Below are 23038 nucleotides of genomic sequence, written 5' to 3' on the forward strand. Positions count from 1 at the left end.
CTTTTCAGTTTGTATTTGTTAGACTGAGTTTGTTTTATCTGTTTGTTTTCAATGTGAGCATTTTGTCATGTAATAAATATAAAGTGTCATGGCTTGTGTATGTTTCAGTGTTTAGGATATTTAAAGTATCCCATACTGAAAAAAAATTCTTTATTTTTATAGAAGGAGAATAATATTTTTGAGCTTCCTTTTTTTTCAGTTTTTTTTCTTTTGAATCTGTATAAATACTTGTGATATGCACTTTTCTAGCTCTCTCATGATGCTTGGCATCTGTTGGTGCTCTCTCTGGAGCAGTGTCAGGAGAAGTGAGATGCTCTGTATTTCTCTCCATTGCCAGCATAAGCCAAAGATTCTATTAGTGCTTTAGTTGATCTTGCATTTAGATTTGCAAGAGATGGAGTAGTAAAGTGCAACTAAGGCACTGATTCTGCAAATAAATATTCTAGTGTAGACGCCTGCACCTGTGCAAAGTCTTGAAGATTTCAGTGGGATTCTGAATGGTTATAGAGAACTATGCTTGTGTATCGGTTTGTACGATCTGGGCCTATGATAGTGTTAGTTTTGCTTGTATGATACAAACCTTGCTGGTTGTGCTGGGCAAATGTACATGCAGGAGTAATAATACATATGAGATCCTTGGAGATCATAGTCCCAGAAGGAAATAAGAGAAAAGAAAAATCAGAAACTACTGAATGAATGAGAGGTTTTCATCCCTTTGTGGCATTACAATACAAAATGGTATTTTTAATATAGTTTGTCTCTACATGAGTAATTGTGTTTAATTTAAAAGAGTAAAAAAAAGTTAAATTTTGCTTTCCAAGTTAAATATAAGTGCTAGAAAATGCTGTAGACTAAAACTGAATCTTCTACACAAAATATATCATCTCGTAACTGTACCCGTAATTTGGACTAGTTCTTGAAAATACTCTCTTTGTAAGAAATAAAAGATTTTAATACCAGCCCCAGACTCTGTAATGTCTAGTACAAGTCTTGTTAGCTATTGCCAATTAGTGCTTTAGTTGTTAACTTTGTAGGACATTTAAGTTTTGTGTTTCAAGTTCCAAAATAGACAAAGAATTACTAGAATTTGTGAAAAAGGAAAATTGCATTTTCTTCTTATCCACAGTGGCAGCTAGACTGTCTTGCTTGCTTGCTGAAGTTGATATGCCAGTTTGCAGTAGACCCCTCAGATTTGGATTTAGCTTATCATGATGTCTTTGCCTGGTCTGGTGTAGCAGAGAGTCACAGGAAAAGAACTTGGCCAGGCAAATCGAGGAAGACTGCAGGAGATCATGTAAAGGGCCTTCATATACCTCGTCTCACAGAGGTAAGAAACAAACTATGTATACGTACAAACACCCACATGCTGTAGGGGAGATGTTTTCTTTTATCAGTCGAAGGGGGATATGAAGTGTAAAATATTATTACTTTTTAATAATCTGAGGAAATAGCATAGTGAAAAACACTTATTAAAAATTAATCTAAACACTAGAGGTGACATACCAGGAAATAAAATAATTAAATAAAATTAGATTAAAGATGTGCAGTTTTAAAAAGCTAGAAGTCCAAGTTTATGTGCAGAATGTCCCAAAGACACAGAGTAAATGGATATTTCTGAATGTTATTGATCATTACTTTTTATGTTTTGTTTCAAGTATCAGAGGGGTAGCCGCATTAGTCTGTATCCACAAAAACAACGAGGAGTCCAGTGGCATAAGCTTATGGAGGTAAAGAACCCACTTCTTCAGATGAATGTTAAGCTGCCACCGGACTCCTCGTTGTTTTTATCTTTTGTTTCCTCCATCAATTCCTGCTTTGGAAGATGGCCTATTATGCATTGTGCTGGCACCATCACTCCCAGTGTTCAACAGTGCTAAAATCTACCTGTTAAGTCTCTATTATTCTTCTACCCTCAAGTAACATTTTTTTTAAGCTTGGTTTTCATGTTGTATTTTACATGCTAAAGAGGACAACATATTAATATTAATAATGTTAAAAATGGTGAACTGTTGGAAGGCCAAGACTTACTGTGACCTCACAAGCAGGTTCTAGCATTGTTTGGTGACAATCATGTCCACAACCAGTGGACTGTTACTGGGCTGTGAAACTGCTACTGGGGTGATTGTCATCCGTGGGTATTACACCAGTAAAATAGCAGTTGCAGAGGAACTGTTCTTCACAAAACCAAAAATGCAACAAAACAAAAAATAAGAACAAAAGAACAGCCATACTGGGTCAGACCAAAGATCCATCTAGCCCACCATCCTGTCTTCTGAAAGTGTCCCATGCCACGTGCTTCAGAGGGAATGAATAGACCAGGTAATTGTTAAGTGATCCATGCCCTGTTTCCCATTCCCAGCTTCTGGCAAACAAAGGCTAGGGACACCATCGCTGCCCATCCTGGCTAATAGCCATTGATGGACCTATGCTCCATTAATTTATGTAGTTCTTTTTGAACACTGTTCTAGTCTTGGGCTTCACCACATCCTCTGGCAGAGAGTTCCACAGGTTGACTGTGCCTTGTGTGAAGGAATACTTCCTTTTCTTTGCTTTAAACTTGCTGCCTATTAATTTCTCGACACCAGTCATGATTTTATAGCTCTCTATCATATCCCCCCCACTCGTCTCTTTTCCAAGCTGAAAAGTCCCAGTCTTATTAATTTCTCCTTATATGGAAGCTGTTCCACACCCCTAATCATTTTTGTTGCCCTTTCTGTACCTCTTCCAATTCCAATATATCTTTTTTGAGATGGGGCAACCACATCTGCATGCATTATTTTAGACGTGGGCACACCATGGATTTATATAGAGGCAATATGATATTTTCTGTCTTATTATCTATCCCTTTCTTAATGATTCCCAACATTCTATTGGCTTTTTTGACTGCCACTGCACATCGAGTGGATGTTTTCAGAGAACTATCCACAATGACCCCAAGAGCTCTTTCTTGAGTAGTAACAGCTAATTTAGACTCCATTATTTTATATGTATAGTTGGGATTATGTTTTCCAGTGTGCATTATTTTTCATTTATCAGCATTGCAGATGAAATTCAACTTTGATTCCCAGTAACCCAGTTCTGTGAGATTCCTTTGCAACTCATCTCAGTCTGCTTTGGACTTAACTATCTTGAGTAGTTTTGTATCCTCACTGTTTACTCCTTTTTCCAGATCATTTATGAATATGTTGTACAGCACTGGTCCCAGTACAGACGTCTGAGGGACACCCTTATTTCGCTCTCTCCATTCTGAAAACTGGCCATTTATTCCAACATTTGTTTCCTATCTTTTAATTATTTACTCATCCATGGTAGGATCTTCCCCCTTATCCCTTACTTTGAGCTTACTTTGCCTAAGAGCCTTTTCTCACTGTTGGTTTGGGGGATTCAGCACACAATCTTTTAAGTAGTTTCAGATCACCTTTTGGGTAGGATCTAGGTTTTCCAAAATCTCAGCTCCTGTTGGTTTTTTTGTTTTTTTATTTTATTTTTTTTAACATGACTTAGGAACCAACTCCTTCAAGTTTCTTCAAGTATGTAAAATGATTTTGTATAAAGTGAAGACAGTGTCCAAATTAAGCTTTATTTTACAGAAGAGTTTAATTATCCAAAGAGTAAAAATGAGTCAGAAAAAAGTCTCAGCTGTCAAAATTAGTATTTCCTTTTTTAAACATCAAGCAACTCAAAAAGAGTTAAATAGACTTCTATAGTCAATTTTAAAAAAAACTAATGGACTGAGAACAAACAAGAATTTTTTACCTCAAGTTATCTCTTTTCAGAAAGTTAAAAGCAACTGAAAGTAGACTTTTAGAATGGAAGTAAGACCTCAATAATTTTAACCATAATTTAATACTAGAGTGACTTCATATTATTAAACATATTTATTCTGTAGTTGTAAAACTCTGGTGAGAAAGGTAAATTTCTTCCATGTGCTTTTCATCACACTTGACTGTTCGTAACAAACTGTGTCTTCCGCATTACCTCCCCGGGTGCACACAGGCACACCTGAAACTTGGCCAATATCATTCGGGCCTCAAATGACTAGAGAGAGACTCACTGAGGATAAATTACTGTTGAGCGTGTGAGCCACTCTTACCATATAGGTGCTGAGTTTACTGTCTACACATTTTGGGGAACGATAGACTAGAATTATGAATTGTAGCCAGATATCCTGTTTGGCATTGTTAAACATAGTTTGCAAGACCAGCACATCACACTTTTGGGAGAGTTAAGTCTATGGCAAAATAGAATTTGAGACTGTAGCAACCTGTATAGCATAGTCTACTTTAAAATTTTATTAAGGTTTTATTATTTGATTTACTAATGCTGTTAGTCATAAATGTTTTGTCTTTGTCATAATCATCATTGATGGGTGTTTTTGTCATCTAATGTACCTGTTACTTCGTTGTTCCAGAAGAGTCTCTCTGGATTTTCATTCGGTGAAATGCGGGGGAACGGTTTCTAGCCCTCATATCTGAGAAGGAAACCACAATTACATTCTGTTCATGTTTTCAAGGTTTTATTCACATCTATGATGGCTAGAAACATAGATTTTTTTATTAATGCAAGATTAGATAATGGATTATCAAGTCATTATCATAGTATGTTATTTTTGTAACTTCTCAGGTCTCTCTAGCTTCTGTTGGTGAAGCTAGGATTAGTTTGACAAATTTTAAAAATAACTTTTAAATTTGATTATTTTAATCCCCACTATATAGTCTGTGACTAAGGTAAAGAAAGGTAATGAAAGAAAATAGCCTTAAATGGAACATACATTTAATGAGTTAGAGGAACCCATGGAAATGTCAGAAAACCAAGTCTCAACTTCAAGTATAATTTTAAAAAGTTTCTGTTGCAAAAGATATAGAATTAATGCAAGAATTACACAGAAAATGCAAATATTGCTTGAAAAGTTTTACTGTCAAATTTGGTGTTTGAAAAAAGTCAGAAAGTGTAAAATATAGGGATTTTGGTCCTGCTATAAGTGAGAATTACAATGCAAAACTGTTTAACTGCCAATGTCTGTTGTATAGTCACTCTCACCCACACAGTTTTTAGTTTGTTTTAAAATTGACATAATGTATATAATCTAACCCCATTGTTATATTAACATTTTTCTTTTAACTTCAATTTTTAAAGGTATTCCTTGTACTTGTCCAGGGAACAAGTTTGATTCAGCGACTTATGTCAGTTGCCTATACGTATGACAACTTGGCACCTAGGTACAATAACTTTTTATTTATGTTGTACGGTTTAAAAAATGTATGCATTTTCATGATAGTTTTAAACTTAAATTATGGTTTTTCAAAGGTGAAAAATGAATAAAAGATATATAACAAACTAAACTATGTATACTTCCACATTAATTTAGCCAAGTGGTTCTCAAACTTATTTCACAGGATGGACCACAATATGATCCTTTCATGAACCATCTCACTTCCCAAAGCCACTTCCATACCCTCTCTGCAGCAATTACAGATCTTGATTACAGGACAGTATGAAGGAGAAAAGATTAAAATAAATTTGCTTGAATGCTATTTGTTTGACTGCTTGTATGCTTTTCTTATCCTCATTTGCTATTTGGTGTTGATAATGTGTGTATACACTTGTATATGATGCCCTCTGAGGACTACATTTTGAGAATTAGTATTTTGGTACATTTTAGATGTACCTTCTATATTTGTTGTATAAGGTTGCATCAACAAACTTACAATTGTTAGTGATATGTGGTAGCACCAGAAAGGAAAGCACCTTTACTTTTTGATTCCGCTTGAGTTTGCAGGCCCAATAATTAGAAAAACTGTCTTATTTATAAACTGAAATGAATTTATGTGGAAACTATTGAGTCACAATAAACTTGGAATCCTATAATGCTATTATAGTCATATTTGAGAGTAAAATTGCTTTTAATATTATACTTATGAGAGGAAGAATATATTTTAAGTGAATTTGAGAAAAGTATGTTTTCAGTTCTTTCATTTCCAGGTATAATGTATTTGTTTTGTTCTGTAGTACAATTTAATTGATTTGATTTTCTTCCTGCGCAGGGTGTTGAAAGCTCAGTCTGATCACAGGTCAAGACATGAAGGTTAGTGCTGTAGAAAATAGTTTATTTTTATTAATTGATGATAGCGAAAATATTGTACAGCTATTACAGACCCTGGGTTTGATTCATTGCAACTAATGCAATGATGTGTTCCCATGTGTCAGTGGAGCTGCTGTGCTCTAGGTGGGGATTTCCATCCCCAGAGGAAGGCAAGATAGTATTTGCACCACAAATCTCCCCTGGAGATTCTTTTAGATATGTACAAAGCTTCATCCCGAGGCTCAGTTTACAGAAGAGTCATGCTTGAGAAAGGTGCTTGGGGGAATTGTTGAATTGTTGCCTTCCAAATAGGTTCACATTAAGACTGTAACTGTAACATGAATATTCACTTGTATTTTGACTGGCAGCAGTCTTTGACTCCGCCAGCAATCCCCCCATAACTCCCTGAGATTATTCCTGTGAGAATTCTGTGTATAGGAGCCATTTTCAAGTTACAGCTTGTATGTTCACAAATACACAGGCATCTCCCCTTAGTCTTAGGCCCTGTTCTGGACTCCTCTTCTGTATCCTGTCACTGAGAGTGGTGTATCTGTAGCTTTTGGAGCCAGAATTCTGACACTCTGTGTGTATCACTTGCCAGAAATTGGCCCTTAGCTGATGGGAAGAGAGGAGTAGGAAGAGCTGAGCTGGTTCAGGGAGTGCCATAATTTAGTGCTGTATCAGTAAATTACCTCCCACCTCTTGAGCAGTGAGAAAGCAGGGAAGGAATTGTGCCTCAGTGTGGTGTCTAATTAGTATAGTGTAATTAAGAAAGAGAATTAACATTTAGTAACCAAATGGATATATTACTTCAGCTTTGGTGGCATCCTAAATGCCAAAATGGCGGTCTTTTGTCACTCATTATCACAAGTGAGAGAGATATGTTTTATGCTTTTGTCTTTTGTGACTTTTCAACCCTAAAAGCTTTTTAATGTAGCAATGACTTTATTCCACCTCTTATCCCTTTAGTTACTCATTATTCAATGTGGCTCTTGGTGAGTTGGGCCCACTGCTGTTCTTTGGTGAAATCCAGCCTGGCAGATAGTGATAATTTACAAGATTGGCTAAAGAAACTTACCCTTCTTATTCCAGAGGTAAGATAATGGAGAGATCATTGCATATTAGTTAATATTTAATATGGACCAAATCCAGCCCTAGTGTCATCTGATGTTACTCCATCAGAATTCAGAGAAGTGTATTGCCTACTAATGCCATTATTTAAAAAAGAATGTTTAACCTTTCTTTCTTTAGACAATATAGCAAGTGCCAATTGCAACATGTGCAGTTAAAGGTGTGCAACTAATCAGTTCCCATTATAAACTCCTGCTCTTCTTCAAGAGCTTGCACATGTCCATTCCAATGTACGTTTGTGCGCACCCCGGCACAGCTGCTGGAATTTTTTCCCTTTGTGGTATCTGTTGGGTTGGCTCCAGCACCTTGTGGTGTTGCATGCTCATAGCATCGTTATAAAGGGCCCTGCTGACCCTGCTCCCCTTCAGTTCCTTTTTACACCCATGATGGTTGCTGGAACCCCTCATTGTTTGGCACTCCTTCTCTTAGTGTTTTTTTTCTGACTGTCAAGGTTTTTTCCCCCACTTTGAACTTTAGCGTCCGAAAAGTGGGGACCTGCATGGACCCTTCTAAGCTTAATTCCTTGCTTAGATCTGATAACGCTGCTGCTAGCCAAAAATATAGTGTTTGGCACACTTCCTGTTCCCCCAAAACCTTCCCTGGGGAACCCAAGACCCAAACCTCTTGGGTCTTAAAACAAGGAGAAATAAACCATCCCCCCTCCTTTCCCCTCCCAGACTCCCCCCCCTCGCCCCGGGTTGCCTGAGAGGCTTCACTGATCCAAACTCCTTGGATCTTAAAACAAAGAGGAATTAACCTTCCTCCCCCTCCTTCCCCCCCCCCCCCAATCCCTGGTGAGTTCAGACCCAATCCCCTTGGGTCTTAAAACAAGGAAAAAAATCAATCAGGTTCTTAAAAAGAAAGCTTTTAATTAAAGAAAGAAAGAGTAAAAATTATCTCTGTAAAATCAGGATGGTAAATGCTTACAGGGTATTCAGATTCATATAGACTAGAGGGACTTCCCCCCACCCCCTAGTCTGAGATTCAAAGTTACAGCAAACAGAGGTAAAAATCCTACCAGCAAAATACACATTTACAAGTTAAGAAAACAGACATAAGACTAATCCGCCTTTCCTGGCTATACTTACTATTTTGAAACATGAGAGACTGATTCAGAAAGATTGGAGAAAACCTGGGTGTTCGTCTGGTCCCTCTTAGCCCTAAGAGCGAACAACCCCCAAAACAAAATGCACAAACAAAGACTTTACCTCCACCGAGATTTGAAAGTATCTTGTCCCCCGATTGGTCCTCTGGTCAGGTGTCAACCAGGTTTACTGAGCTTCTTAACCCTTTCCAGGTAAAAAAGACATTAACTCTTAACTATCTGTTTATGACACTGACAATTTTAGTGTAAATTATTCTTGTAGTTTTAGTCGTAAGTTTGTAGTTTTTAGATCGTTTGGACGCCTCTGCACTTTATAAAAGATACTTCTATAGAAATATACTCTGCCTAAGTTGTTTAATAGTATTTGGAGAACTGTTATGTATATACATATATTAGACAAAAGTGAAAAAGGAAATTGCATATGCAGGGTTATTTTAACAATTTGATTTTATTTGAAATTTTTTTTCTTGAAGACTGCAGTTCGCCATGAGTCCTGTAATGGTCTGTACAAATTATCCCTCTGTGGTTTGGATGGGGGAGACTCAATTAATCGATCTTTTCTGCTTCTGGCTGCATCAACATTATTAAAATTTCTTCCTGATGCTCAGGCATTGAAACCTATTCGGGTAAGAATTTAACTATTCATTCCAGCTTTATGTTAAATATGAATTGCAACTGCTTTCCATCATTCTCATTTAAGTCAGAAATAATAAGTCTTATAGCAGTTAATAGATCTCTCATCTTGTTTTATCACAATTTAAGTTAAGCAGATTTTTCGTCAGTCATATTTGTGAATAAAAAGCGTTTCTTTTCACAGATAGAGGACTATGAAGAGGAACCAGTGTTACGATCTGGTTGTAAGGAATATTTTTGGTTGCTATGCAAACTGATTGATAACATACATGTAAAAGATGCCAGTCAGGTAGGTACAGTTAATTTACATTCATTAAAATGGGTCTTTGGTTTTTTTTGCTTTTGTGAGATTGATTATTATGAGTATTTTAAGTTCAAACCGATCATTGTAACTCCAAATACAGTAGTAGAATATTATGTGATAACTTGCATTTGATGAAATTTTTACTCCTTAATTAAACTCAGAATTGTGCTATTTTAAATAAATGTATAACATTACAGCCAACTATAGATATTTATTTAAAAGTAATGTAGAGCAGCTACAATATATTTCCATCAAATAACTTTGTCTAGTTTTTCTTACGTAAATAAAAAGACAAAACCCCAAACTCCCTCATGAATACTGACATTTATACAGCAAGACCAATTTGTATACATAGAGATCTTTTAGGAGAACCTACATACTCACAGAGAGCATCTTAGTTAGCTGGGTTGCTATTTTGCCGGGGCTTTTTGCAGGTCACACATACAGGGAACTCCTTACTCCCTTTCAACACCTGACTAAGTGAGAACAAGCAATTTGAAAACTTCCCTTAAAATTGGTCTTTTCTAATCTATGATCCTTTGTGCATAATTTTTACATAATATAGCTTATATTGTCATTTCTGGGGATTGAAAAAATAAATATCACTATAAAATATAATAATGTTAGTACATGCACATTTATTGAAAAATGGTATTTAGATGGCTGGACATTTTTCTCTGTACAGTAAGGTTACTGAAACTGCAAATTCTTCAAATAATGTCCCTGTGGGTGCTCTGCTTCAGGTATGTATGTGCCCTGCACCTCTGGTTGTAGGTTTTTTGTATCAGTGCCTGTTTGGCCTGCACATGCACTGTATATGTACTTGTGCCCAATATTGAGGCTTTGTAGGACTATGCAAGTGAACTGTCCTCTGTTCCTTCTCAGCCAGAGATGGAGTTGAGTGTGTGCCTGTTTTCTCTTTATAATAGTAGATGCTATTAGTTATTTAGTAGTTGTAGAATATTAAAACCTTATAGTTGTTGGAACTGTTGTTCCTGTTTTTCTTTAAAAACAAAGTGAAATAAATATACACACACATTCTTATACTCTTCTTTTTCCCCGTATTGTGAGGAGTCCAGAAGGCTTTTTTCTTCTATCTGAGATGCCGGGCTCTCCAGGTTTTAAAAGGTGCATCTCCTGTTGAGAGGCTGTTCCTGTCAGTGACAGACATTCAGTGTATATGTTGCTTGGGAGACTGTCATATCCTCAGGAAGTGCAAGATTTGCACTTCTTTCAGGGAAATTAAGTCTAAATTTTTAATGATGGAGCAAGCCTTAAGACTGGCTTCGGACCCAGTACAGAGACCCCCCCCCGTACAAGGGTCTTCTATTTCTGTTAGTGCTCTGTCTACATCAAGAGCATGATCTCCAAGGTCTTTCAAGAGGATGGCAGCATCGAGACCCGGTCTCTGGCCCTATGCACAAGTGAGGTACCAATAATTGCTCCAGCAATACAGAGAGCTTCCCACTCAGAGACTGTGGAGTGGGATAAGAGGAGCAGAATGGAGAGTTCCTCCTCAAAGAGGTTTAGGTCACCGGAGACCTCAGGCCACAAGAGGAGTTCTAGTGAGACTCTGAATTCTCAGGTACTGTGAAGCGCTCTAAGTCTTCATCTAAGTCCCATATCTCAGTAGTAGAGGACACAGAGTCAAAGACACCTACTGCTACGAAGAGTGCCGCCTCCTTGGAATCCACAGTTCCCTTGGTACTGACACCAGCGCCTCTGACAATGGCATCGGGAACAACATTGGTGGCTGTACCAAGCTCTGTTGTGGCCTGGTACCTCAGGAATTCCAGTACAATAAAGACCTCATGGTACCAAATGAGCCTTCCTTGTAACCTCCAGATTCATTTTGGTACCTAGATCTGCTGGGTCACTGACTACTTATGACTTTTACTATTCAGGAAGAGGGGTTGTCACCTCCCGTAAAATATGTGGAGAAGCATTCTGACTCAGAACTTCCGATTCTTCTAGTAGTGTCCCTCTGGGTTCTTCACTATAAGTGTATCTGCGCCCCACGCCTCTAATCGGAGATTTTAGGTAGCGGTGTCCATTCGGCCCACACATGTCCTCTCCCTCGAGAGGCTGCATCAAGGCTATCTAGCTCTGTGCAGACAAACCACCCAAAGTTCCTTCTTGACAACCTTTGACCTCAAACTGAATGAGCAGTTGTTTCTTCATTCTTTGCGTCAGTACCATAAGTAGTAGTTGTTCATAGTTCCTTTATTTCCCTTAATAGTTAGTTTCCGTTTAGCCCATTGGAATAACAAAAAGAAAGAAAAGAACCTTTATTTCCTGCTTCCCACCCTTTTCAGGGGGGACCTCCCTTCTTTGGTGATGGTAGTAGTTCAGACTTTTAATGTCTTTTTAAAAAAATTAAAAAAGGGGGAAAAGAATGATCGGAGATTTGTGTTAGCAGTGCCTGGTTGGGCCATGCATGCACCGTAGCCGTCTCGCGCCGCTCTGAGCGGTTACATGGTGGTGCGCAGCCAACCATCCCCCAGTTCCTTTTCTACTGCCTTTGACTTGAGTCAGAGTAGTCAGCAGGTCCCTCTCTTAGCTCAGATAAGATTTATAGTAGTTAGTTTATAGTGATAGGTTAGCTTAGTTGTAGTTAGTTTCCATATCTATTGACTTACTTTAATTTCTTACATTTAAAAAAAAAAAGTTTTTCTTTTATCTTCCCTATCTATCTCCGTCAGTCATACAACCTTTACCTCACCTGGATTTACCTCTGATTTTTTCTCTAAGAGACCATTCCTTCAGGCATGCCCAGCTCACCTGGTTTTAAATGCTGCCTGACTTGCAGACTATCCATACTTTTCTCTGACAGCCAGGCTCAATGTGTCCACTGCCTTGGCAAGATACACATTATTCAAAAGTGTCCACACTGCAAAAAACTGGCAGCTAGGGCAAGAAAAGCCAGGGATATCTAACTGAAGTGCCTCATGATGGAGAAATCCCTCAGACCAGCCTCTGACTCGGAGTCCAGGTCACCCTCTGGCCAACAGTTGCCAGTGGCAGCCTCTGAAAGGGGCTCCATTTCAACATCGGCTGCCAAGGAGCCTACTCCTAGAAAGGCTACCAAAAAACAGTTGCAGACATCTCCACACCGAGAATTGCCTAAATGGAAGTGATTTCCAACGGAAAAATCTGCCCCGGTACCGATGGCACCAAGAGCGTTGCACAGTGAGGCACCAGGAACGTCCAGCACCAAGTGTTCCCAAAGAACTAAAGACTCTATGTGGGCACACTCTAAAGGAGATTCACATAGCAAAGAGAAACCTTCCAGTTCGGTGCTCACAGAGCCAGAGAAGATCTCAGCACCGAGCAGTACAGTGGCACCACCTGCTGTACCTATTGCACACAACTCTAAGTCCTTGGCACTGGCTGCTTCAACTCATGCTCCTGGGCTGTCCACAGTGCCATCCCAGGCACCAAGCCTCACGTTACCACAACAATTCATGAGACATCCGGACCTGGTAGTGGCTTCAACACCTGAATCTCCGCTACTTGCCACCGAGGGTACCCCATCCAGATCGGTACCTGCCCAGCTGACTACTCCCTGCAGATCAGCCGCCCCGTCTCCAGTGACAAGGAAGAAGAGGATGATGCAGTAATATATACTCCTCATCATTCCTCCCCAAAGCCCAGGACCGTCTTGTCAACAACCACCTGCAGATATACGAGGATGATATGGTCACCCACAGGCACCGCCCTCATACCATTCCCAACTAACTGGTCGTACTGGGATCCATGGGCAATGTCTAGGGCCGAAAACTGCAGCCTGCCAAGGTCCAGAACAGCCCGGTCCCCTTCACCTGCTGTCCGGCACCCTCTGAAACACAAGAAGAATATGCTGAGGAACTTGAGCACACAGCCAAACAGGACACTTCGCCACCTACTCACATCTCATCTTCGTCACCAAACCATAATGCCATCACCTCTTCAGGACCTCTTCAAAAGGGTTGCTGAATCCCTAGACATTTCGTTGGCACAGCTACCAGAAACCCAACATAAGCTCACTGACATACTCCAGGCATCCCATCAGCAAAGATAGCCCTGCTAATAAATGAAGCTATTATGGAGCCTGTGAAAATTATCTGGCCTACTCCAACTACTTCACTACCCTCGTGTAAGACATCTGACAAAAAATATTGTGTGTCAGCAAAAGGAGCTGAATTTTTATTCATACACCGTGCACCAAACTCCCTAGTGGGGGAGGTGGTCAATCGAAGGGGGAAACAACATCGGTCCTGAATGACCATATATGATAAGAATTAAAAAAGCCTGAATCTTTTCAGAGGGAAGGCCTATTCCTCAGCTATGCTTCAGTTCCACATAGCTAACTATGCGGCCCTGCTGGCTAAATATACACACAATCTGTTCTCCAAAATGTTAACCTTTATTGAAAATGTGCCACATGACAGAAAAAAACCAGTACAAAGCAAACATTTCTGAAGGGTCTCTCATCACCAGGCCAGCCCTCCAGGTTCCCTTGACTCTGCAGACATGGCAGCCCGATCAATCGTCATGTGCCGTGCATCCTGGCTCCATCTCACCGGATTCCCAAGGAAGGTCCAGGCCATGGTTGAGGACTTAACCTTTGAAGGACAGAAATTATTTGCAGACAAAACCATGTCAATAGAACCAGGATCAACCTTTGATGTCTCAACCATCAATCTCCAGACAGTAATTTTGAAGGTCTGGTCGAGGTCATGAGAATACCACAGTCTCTGATTCCAGAACTGGAAATGGTCCCCTGCCCATTCAGAGACAGTCTAGAACACCATCACGACAGACAAATGGATTTTAGCGATTATCCAGAAGGGCTACTCCATCCCTTTTATTTCTATCCCACCTACCTACTCCCCTTCCCCATCCCTCTTCAAGGACCCTTCTCATGAGCACCTGTTACAACAGGAAGTAAACCACCTTGTACAATTATGTGGTGTGGAACCCGTACCATCACAACACAGGGGGAGAGGTTTTTATTCCCATTACTTGCTAACTCAGAAATTTACGAAAACTCAACTAATTCATGAGAACACAACGTTCACCGTACGGAAACAGCATTTCCAGTATAAAGTACTACTCTTTGGCCTTTCTGTGGCCCCAAGAGTTTTTTCCAAGCTTCTCGCTGCAATTGCAGCTCACCTCCACAGACAAGGAGTGATGATATTTCTATACTTAGACGACTGCCTGATAAGGGCAACAACACAGCAAAAAGGAATACATGCCACACAGAACACAATAAGCCTGTTCACAGATGTAGGACTGCAAATAAATGTACAAAAGTCCACACTAGTTCCTGTCCAAAAGTTGGAATTCATAAGATCCTACCTCGATTGTCTCACAGCAACAGCAATGTTACCCCAATAGTGCTTCCTCACTTTGGTCAACCTAATTTCAGCAGTGATGGACAGCCCACAAACATCCGCTAGAACATGTTTACAACTCCTAGGGCATATGTCGGCGACAACTTTTGTTGTACAACATGCTAGGCTCCACCTGAGATGCTTGCAGGCCTGACTTCAAACAACATATATACCGCACAGACATTCAACCGACGCCTCACAATACCATGCAATGTAAAAGATTTGCTAACATGGTGGACACAACCACAGAACATCTGCTCGGGAGCTCTTTTCCAACAAAAAGATCCAACCGTGACAATCACAATAGATGCTTCCCTAGTAGGTTGAGGGGGCACATCTACGCAACAATACCGTACAAAACCACTGGTCCCCAGCGGAGTCCAACCTGCACATAGACTTATTGGTGCTAAGGGCAGTCTGAAATGCATGCAAGTACTTTCTTCCTTTGATCAAGAATAATGTCATCAAGATCCTCATGGACAATATAGCATGCATGTTCTATATGAATTGCCAGGAGGGAGCAGTACAGTCATACTCCCTGTGTACAGAGGCAATATGCCTTTGGAATTAGTGCTATCCACAAGCTTCAGCAGAGTTCACTTGGCTGCCATGATCATCATCCACGACAAGATGGACAGAGTCACTATATTTGCTCACTTGAACATTAAATGATTCCTTAAAGGCATAGAAAACACTTATCACACACTAAGAAACCCTACTCCCATCTGGGACCTCAACCTTGTTCTACGCCATCTCATGGAAAAACCGTTTGAATTCCTTGCAACTTGCTCTTTGTTGCACTTATCAGTGAAGGTGGCTTTCCTCATTGCCATCATGTCCTCAAGACGGGTGGGAGAATTAGGTGCCATAATGGCGCACCCACCTTATACAACATTCTTTAAGGATAAAGTAATCCTACAGCCACATTCTAAATTCATACCCAAGGTCGCCTCCCCTTTTCATTTAAATCAACCCATCTGCTTACCTATATTTTTCCCAAAGCCACATGCTGATGAGAGAGAGGCCTCACTCCATATGCCATGCTTCGCATAGCATTAGCTTTCTATATAGAAAGAACAAAAACATTCAGAAAATTACCAAGACTATTCTTTTCCATAACAGAACACTCGAGGGGTCAAAGCATCTCAAAACAGAGACTATCCAAATGGATATGGATGTATCCATTTGGGCTACCAAAACAACAATCTGCAACCTCCACTGGGAGTTTGCACACACTCCATCAGAGCGTTAGCAAGATCTGTAGCCTTTCTCAGTGATGTACCTATCACTGACATTTGTAGAGCATCAGCCCATACTTTCACTAAACATATGCTTTAGAACAACAAACAGCAGCAGTAGCTGCTCAGTTTGGACTTAGTGTTTTCCACCGTCAATAGACCAACACCAAAGCCCCTCCCCTCCACTGAGGGGCACTGCTCAACAATAACCTAAAGTGGAGCACCCTCGGGGACACTCCTCGAAGAAGAAGAAGAGCTTACTCATCTTGTGCAGTAACTGAGGTTTTTCGAGGTGGTTATCCCTGTGAGTGCTCCACTACACACTCTTCTTCCCTCTACTTTGGAGTTTCACGTTGATTCTCTGAGATAGAGAAGGAACTGGGGGATGGTTGTCTGCGCACTGTTATATAGCCACTCGGAACGGCACAAGATGAGTATGGCGTGTGTGTGGCCCAACCGGGCACTGCTACCACAAATCTCTGATTACAAGCACATGACGCCAAGACATCTAAAGTGGAGGATCCACAGGGACAACCATCTTAAGAACCTCAGTTACTGCACAAGATGACTAGCCGCCTCATCTTTACAAAGAGGGTGGTGGATAAGCTGCAAATTCCCCTACAGGAGGTGGCAGATACTCATCACATGATGGCCTACATACTTCCTCCTCATCCAGAATCGCTCTCCCCATTAACAGGGCGAGTCTAGATCCAGCCAAAGTCATCTGACAGTCACCACCCTCCATTGCACTGATGTGCAAGAGAGCTGACAAGAAATATTACATCCCTGCCAACACCCTCAACTCAACTCAATTGTAGTACACATGGTTAATACATGGGGCAAACAACATCATATTAAGTCAACCCAAGCGATTGAGATTGGAAAAGACTGTCTCTCTTTGGTAGGAAGGCATTTTACTCAGTGACATTACTGTTCAGGGTCACAAATTATCAAGCTGTCATGGCCAAGTATGATTTTATTAATTATGGGAAACTCAGGGCATTGTTTCTACATTTACCAGAAGTGCAAAAAGAGCAGTTTCAGGCCATTGTCAGGAAGGCCAGTTAGTGACCAGAACTGCGCTACAGACAGCATTGGACACAGCAGCCTGTTTGATCTCCATGGCATTGGTCTCCATCGCTGTGGTAATGAGGCAGGGTTCCTGGTTATACCTTTCAGGGTTGCTAAAAGAGATGCATACAATAGTTGAGGATCTCCTGTTCATAGGCCCCAAGCTCTTTGCTGATAAAACCCTGATGTCTCTCTCCGCACCCTAAAGGATTCCTGTGCCACATTGCACTCCCTGGGAATCTGAACTGTGGAACAATAGAGAAGTAATATGGCTCTCAGCTGCAACACAGATCACTTCCCAATACCCACCATCACAACGCTATTATGAACCACAGCAAAAGAGGCCAGGATATAAAAGCTGAAGCTGCCAGCACCAAAATCCATGAACTCTCAGACTGCTTCTTCTAAGCACTTTTGTCAGGTTGGTTGAGGACCCAAACAACCATGTCTTTCAACATCCACTACCATCTACTCTCCTGCCCTTTGGAAATTGCCTGACTTTCTTTTACAGCAGTTGGGAGAATATAACCTCTAACAGATGAGTTTTGGAGATTATTTTCGAGGGCTACACCATTCAGTTCACATCCCTCTTCCATTCCTCCTTCCCTGTCCCTCTTCAGGGACCCTTCTCTTGAGAACCTGCTTAGATAATCTGTTATGCCTACGGGCAATAGAACCGGTCCTAGCAGACTCTTACATCTGTCCATGAACAGAACATTTTTGATTGCCATCACCTCAGCCTTTCATTTGAATCAGTAAATCCATCTTCCAGTTTTTTCCCTGAACACACATTATAACAGCAGGGAGGCAATTTTGCACATGAGATGTTAGACATTTTACTTGGACGGGACTAAGGACTTCAGAAAGTCTCCTAAGCTCTTCCTCTCCTTGGTGGAAAGATCTAAAGACTCCTAAATATCAGCTCCAAGATTATCCAAATGGGTCTCCGGTTGTGTTCATCACTCTTATCAAGGGTGCAACCTGTCCCTTCCATCTGGAATCCATATGCACTACACATGGTCAATCTCTACCTTGGTCACATTCCTTAAAGATGTCCCTATCTTGGAAATTTGCAGAGCAGTGACTTGGACTTCTCTGCCCATACATTCACGGAACATTATATGATCACTGGAGCTTCAGCCTCCAATGCCATCTTCAGCTCCACTGTGCTCTCTGCAATAACAGACTCCACTATGAATCTCCAGCTTCCCAATGGGGGATACTGCTGTGAAGTCTCCTACAGTGGAACACTTACAGAGACACTACTTGAAAAAGAGGAAGTTACCCAACTTGTACAATAACGATGATTCTTCGAGATGTGTCCCTATTGGTACTCCACAACCCATCCTCCTCCTCTCTACTTCAGAGTTCTCAAGATGGGACTCTGCAGTAGAGAAGGAAATGGGGGTGATTCACCCTCATTTAGTGCTAGGTAATCTCAAGGCACACCACAAGAGAGAGAGAGCGATCACATATGTGGGCCGAATGACACTGCTATCTAAAATTTCTGATTAGAGGCACAGAGGGCCTACACTGGAGCAAGACTTTCTCTTCAGGTCTGTTCAGTTTACTTCAGGAGACATTATTCCCCTCTGCAGATGTAAAAAGGCAAGGTATCAGACCTCTGCCTGTTAACACTTGGGATGACCAGTGATCTATACCTTGCGTCATGCCTTATGGTTAAGGTTAAGATTTTGTCATGGATATTTTTAGTAAAAGTCACCGAAAGGTCACAGGCAAAAAAGAAAAATTAACGGAAGCCGTGACATGTCAGTGACTTTTACTAAAAATATCAGGGACAAAATGAGTCTCGGTGGATCCCCATGTGCCTGAAGTGAGCCAGCTGCGCAGGGTCGAGGAGCCGCCTGCAGCTGTCCATGGGGGCTGTGAACTGTGGGGTACTCCTGGCTCCTGTGTCCGCCAGGAGCTGCAGGGTACCCTCACTGCCTGTAGCTCAGGGGGCCTTCATGGCAGGGCGCTCATGGGTTCTCCCACCATCCACAGGGGCTGGAAGCTGCGGGGTACCCCTGCTGCCCGCAACTCCAGAGGCCTGCTAGGACCAGGAGCATAGAGGTTCCCCTGCCACTGCCGCCTGGGATCTTGGGGATTCCTCTATCCTGCCGCCCCCAGTGACTGGGCTCTTAGGGGTTACCCCAGCGGCCGGGATCTCGGGGGTTCCCACACTGGTGCAAACAAACTCAAGGGTTCTCCACCATCCATGGGAGCCGGGAGCTGTGGGGTATTCCACTGCCTGTACTGGCTGGGAGATGTAGGGGCCACTAGAGGAGGTGGGGATACCCTTCAGCTCCCAGCACTTGCTGGTGGCGGGGGACCTTGCAGCACCTGACGGCTGAAGTCATGGAGGTCACTGGAAGTCATGAATTCCATGACTTCCATGGCCTTGGTGACTAAATTATAGCCTTACTTATGATCCTCCTCCTTGGTCTTATTGGGATCCCTGGGGAATGTACTGCCAGCAATTTAGAGGGGCCCTGATTCAGTCTCATAAGGAACATGGAAGACCTCATTCTCTGGTACTGTCCATTTCTCTCTCCACTCTGAATCAGCAGAGGACACTTTTGAGGAGCAAGAGGCAAGGACAGAAAAGGAAGTGACCCCATTTACAAATGTTGCTTCCTCATCGCCTTACATGGTAGTAATGCCACCACTGCCATCTTTAGCTGAAGACTTTTGGCAATTCAGGGACCTAATGAAGCGTGTCACTCAATAGAGTTTCTTGGTTGTAGGGAAGCAAGCATGGGAGGCTATGACATCAGACAAATGGGTATTGGAGGCCATTACATTGGGCTATGCTATCTAGTTTACCTGCATCTTGCCCTTCCACCTCTCTTCCCTGTCATTCTTCTAGCACCCCTCTAACAATCAATTTGCTGAGACAGGAGATGACAGTGCTCCTAAGTCTAGGGACCATAGAACCAGTTCCAGCTCAACACAGAGGCAAAGAGTTCTATTCAAAATATTTTCTGGTACTGAAGAAAAATGGGTGTTGGAGGCCTTTACTAGATTTCAGACAACTGAACAAGTATGTCAGACATCTGAAAATCAGGACATTGCCCAACTATACCAAAAGAAGGGCAGGAAACACTTGATATGGTTTTAATCAGGCTGCAACTTTATTATTAGATGTCCGGGACTACCCGACAGATAAAAGTGTACCAGGTAGATATCTCAATTTTCATTCAATATCTACCCTTCTGCCAGCTTTCTTCTTTTCCATCCAGGTCCTGCAGCCAACCCATTGCTGGGTTACCATCCACCCCCACCCCCGAACAAGGGTAAAGATGAACTATAAGAAGAGGGGGTTGGCTCTCTGCCTTAACAGTCATAGAAGCTCCTCCGCTCCCTTTCACTCCTTTAACAAGCATCTCCTTTTTAAGTCCTCTACTGAGCCATTTATCCAGTCTGTGTATATTTTCCCTATGGAGTACCTGCACTGGACATTTGCCCCAGACTTACTCAGTGAGTTGCAACATCATAGTCTAACTCCCTTCCCTACTCACCATAACAGAACCCTCCCTGAACCCATTGTGGGGAAGGCAAACCCCCCCCCCCATTCCACCTAAGCCAAATCTGGTAGTGAGGAAAAAATTCCATCCCAGCCCACCAATAAAGGAGCAGCTAGCGCGAAGCCCACAGCAGGTCCTGACTAAACCTTGTATTTTTTCCACCTCAAGGGAAAGGAGGGTGGGTGCAACTCTGCCTGGTCTGGGGAAAAGGGGCTTCTTTCCTGTTTTGAACTTCCCAGCCCTTCCAGTCACTGGAGATGAGTCAGCATTGCCACACTGACTCTCTCCCGCTTTTGCAGCAGCTTCTGAGCCTTGCTCCCCTACTCCTGGCCATAAAGTGCTATTTCCTCTCCACCCAGCGAGCTCCCCCTTCCCCTCCCTGCTTAATGGTGCAATGCAGTCAATGTCCCTGGTAGCTATAATTTCCTTCCTAGAGTCCAGGGACCGGTTTGCATCTCTCAACCTCAAACATGCCTACTTCCCCATAGCAATTCATCCATTTCACATTTGATCACAACCGCTACCAGTGCTGGGTCCTACCATTCAGCCTTCCTTCCGCCCAATGGGTTTTTCCTCAAGAATCATGGTGGTTCATGCTGCTCACCACCAACGTCTTGGAAAAAGATGTTTACCTACCTTGATGAGTGGCTCCTCAAATGCTGATGATATCAGGAAGTTCAGTCAGCAATTCAACAACAACTTCTCAGTTCCACAGTTTAGGCCTACAAATAAATGAGAAATCAACCCTGACCCCTCTCCTTTTTATAGGAGCATTTTTTGATTCGGTGATGGGCAGGACTTATCTCCCTCCTGACAGGTTCCTCACTTTGAAAAACCTTATCCAAAGAACTCAGCTCAGTCCACAAGTTCCAGTAAGGACATGTCTGCAACTGCTAGTGCTTATGGCAGTTTGTGTTTTTTGTAACACAAAACTCCAGGTTACATCTTTGCTGTCTCCAGGGGGGGCTCAGGACAGTTTGTGTACCGAACAAACACAGTCTGAACAAGGAAGTGCCTGTCTCCAGCTGGATCCTTCAGCCACTCATCTGGTGGAAGAATCTTTCCTAAAGGTTTGTGCAGAAATCTCATTCATGCAGAGTCCCCCTATGGTCACGATAACATTGTACATTTCCCTCTTGGGATGGAGAGCACATGTGGGTCCTCACACGGCCCAAGGCAAATGGTCACAACAAGAACAACGCTTGCACATCAGTCTGCTAGAGTTAAGAGTGGTCAGAAAAACGTGGTGCTACACTGTTCCCCTAATCAAAAACAAATCACTCAAGATCATAATAGACAACGTAGCTTGTGTGTGTTTTATCAATCATCAGGGAGGAGCGTGTTCACCCTTATTCTGCACCAAAGTGATAAAGCTTTGGAATTGGTGCATAGCCATCCAGATAGTCATTTCAGCTTCTTACCTTCCGATATACAAAACATGTTGGCAGATGACCTCAGCAGACATTTTTTCCCTACATTATAAATGGGAGTTGGACTTTCAAGCCCTCAACAAAATATTCCTAGCATGGAGATTTCCAGAGGTTCATCTTTTTGCCACTGGAGCCAACAAGAAGTGCAGGAAATTCTGCAGAGGAGATCTTTCAGAGGAGGACTCAATTCCCAATCTCTAGGAGATGCCATTCTTATTACATGGACAAGGGATCTTTTCTTGCATATCTATCACTCCGTTGTTTTTAAAGGATCTCAACAAGGTCAAGCAGGACCAAGCCAGTGTAACTTTGATTGCACCAACTTAGCCAAGGCAAGTTTGGTTTCCGTACCTCATGACACTCACTTCTTGCCTTCTCTGATGGCTCCCAATCAATTCTCAACTGTTGTCTTGGGATCCATTTCAGATGCTTCACCCTGACCTGAATGTTCTGCAGTTCCAAGCCTGGTCCCTCAGTGGTTCTCAGGACAGGAGGAGTCATGTTCACTAAAAGTACAAAATGTGCTTTTAAATAGCAGGAAGGAATCTACAGGATGCATGTAACCTCCAAAAATGGAGCTTACATACAGAGATTTTCTAAATGGATCTCTGGGTGCGTTATTGCCTCCCGTGGTTTCACTGATAGCCTCCCCTACTAGTAACTGCACATTCTACTAGATCACAGTCTGTCTGTAGCCCTACTCAAGGACGTTGCAGTTGCTGAAATGTCCAAAGTTGCAACGTGGATCTCAGTGTATTTTTTTTCTCCAGCCATTATGCGTTGGTTCATGCTGCTAGATCAGATGCTGCAGTAGGCATCACAGTTCTTTCTTCAGTGCTGGACTCTGTTCTGAATCTGCCACCCCTTTAGGGAGGTTACTGCTGTGGGATCACCTGAAGTGGAGTATCCACAGGGACACTACTCTAAGAAAGAGAGGTTACTTATCTTGGGCAGTAACTGGAGTTCTTCAAAATGTGTGTCCCTGTGGGTGCTCCACTACCCACCCTCCTTCCTCTCTACTTTGGAGTTTCCTCTGTGGGACTTTGTGGTAGAGAAGGAACTGAGAGCAGTTCACCCGCACAGCGCTATATAGCCTTTGTATGGGGCATGAGGATGTGTAGGATACATGCATGGGTTGA

At 42.0% G+C, this 23038-nt stretch overlaps 1 protein-coding gene across 5 annotated transcripts in view; it reads left to right on the plus strand.

Moving 5' to 3' along the window:
* Positions 1-23038, plus strand: part of USP34 (ubiquitin specific peptidase 34) — a 318010-nt gene that overhangs the window by 190426 nt on the left and 104546 nt on the right. For all 5 annotated transcript variants that reach the window (XM_050951989.1, XM_050951992.1, XM_050951990.1 and 2 more), the window contains 6 exons: positions 1127-1327; positions 5137-5219; positions 6045-6085; positions 7052-7176; positions 8792-8944; positions 9136-9240. In XM_050951989.1, coding sequence (XP_050807946.1) covers positions 1127-1327; positions 5137-5219; positions 6045-6085; positions 7052-7176; positions 8792-8944; positions 9136-9240 — 708 coding nt within the window. The remainder of the gene's footprint in view (positions 1-1126; positions 1328-5136; positions 5220-6044; positions 6086-7051; positions 7177-8791; positions 8945-9135; positions 9241-23038) is intronic.

The sequence above is a fragment of the Gopherus flavomarginatus genome, chromosome 4 (assembly GCF_025201925.1).
Source record: "Gopherus flavomarginatus isolate rGopFla2 chromosome 4, rGopFla2.mat.asm, whole genome shotgun sequence".
In the NCBI taxonomy this organism is placed as follows: Eukaryota; Metazoa; Chordata; order Testudines; family Testudinidae; genus Gopherus; species Gopherus flavomarginatus.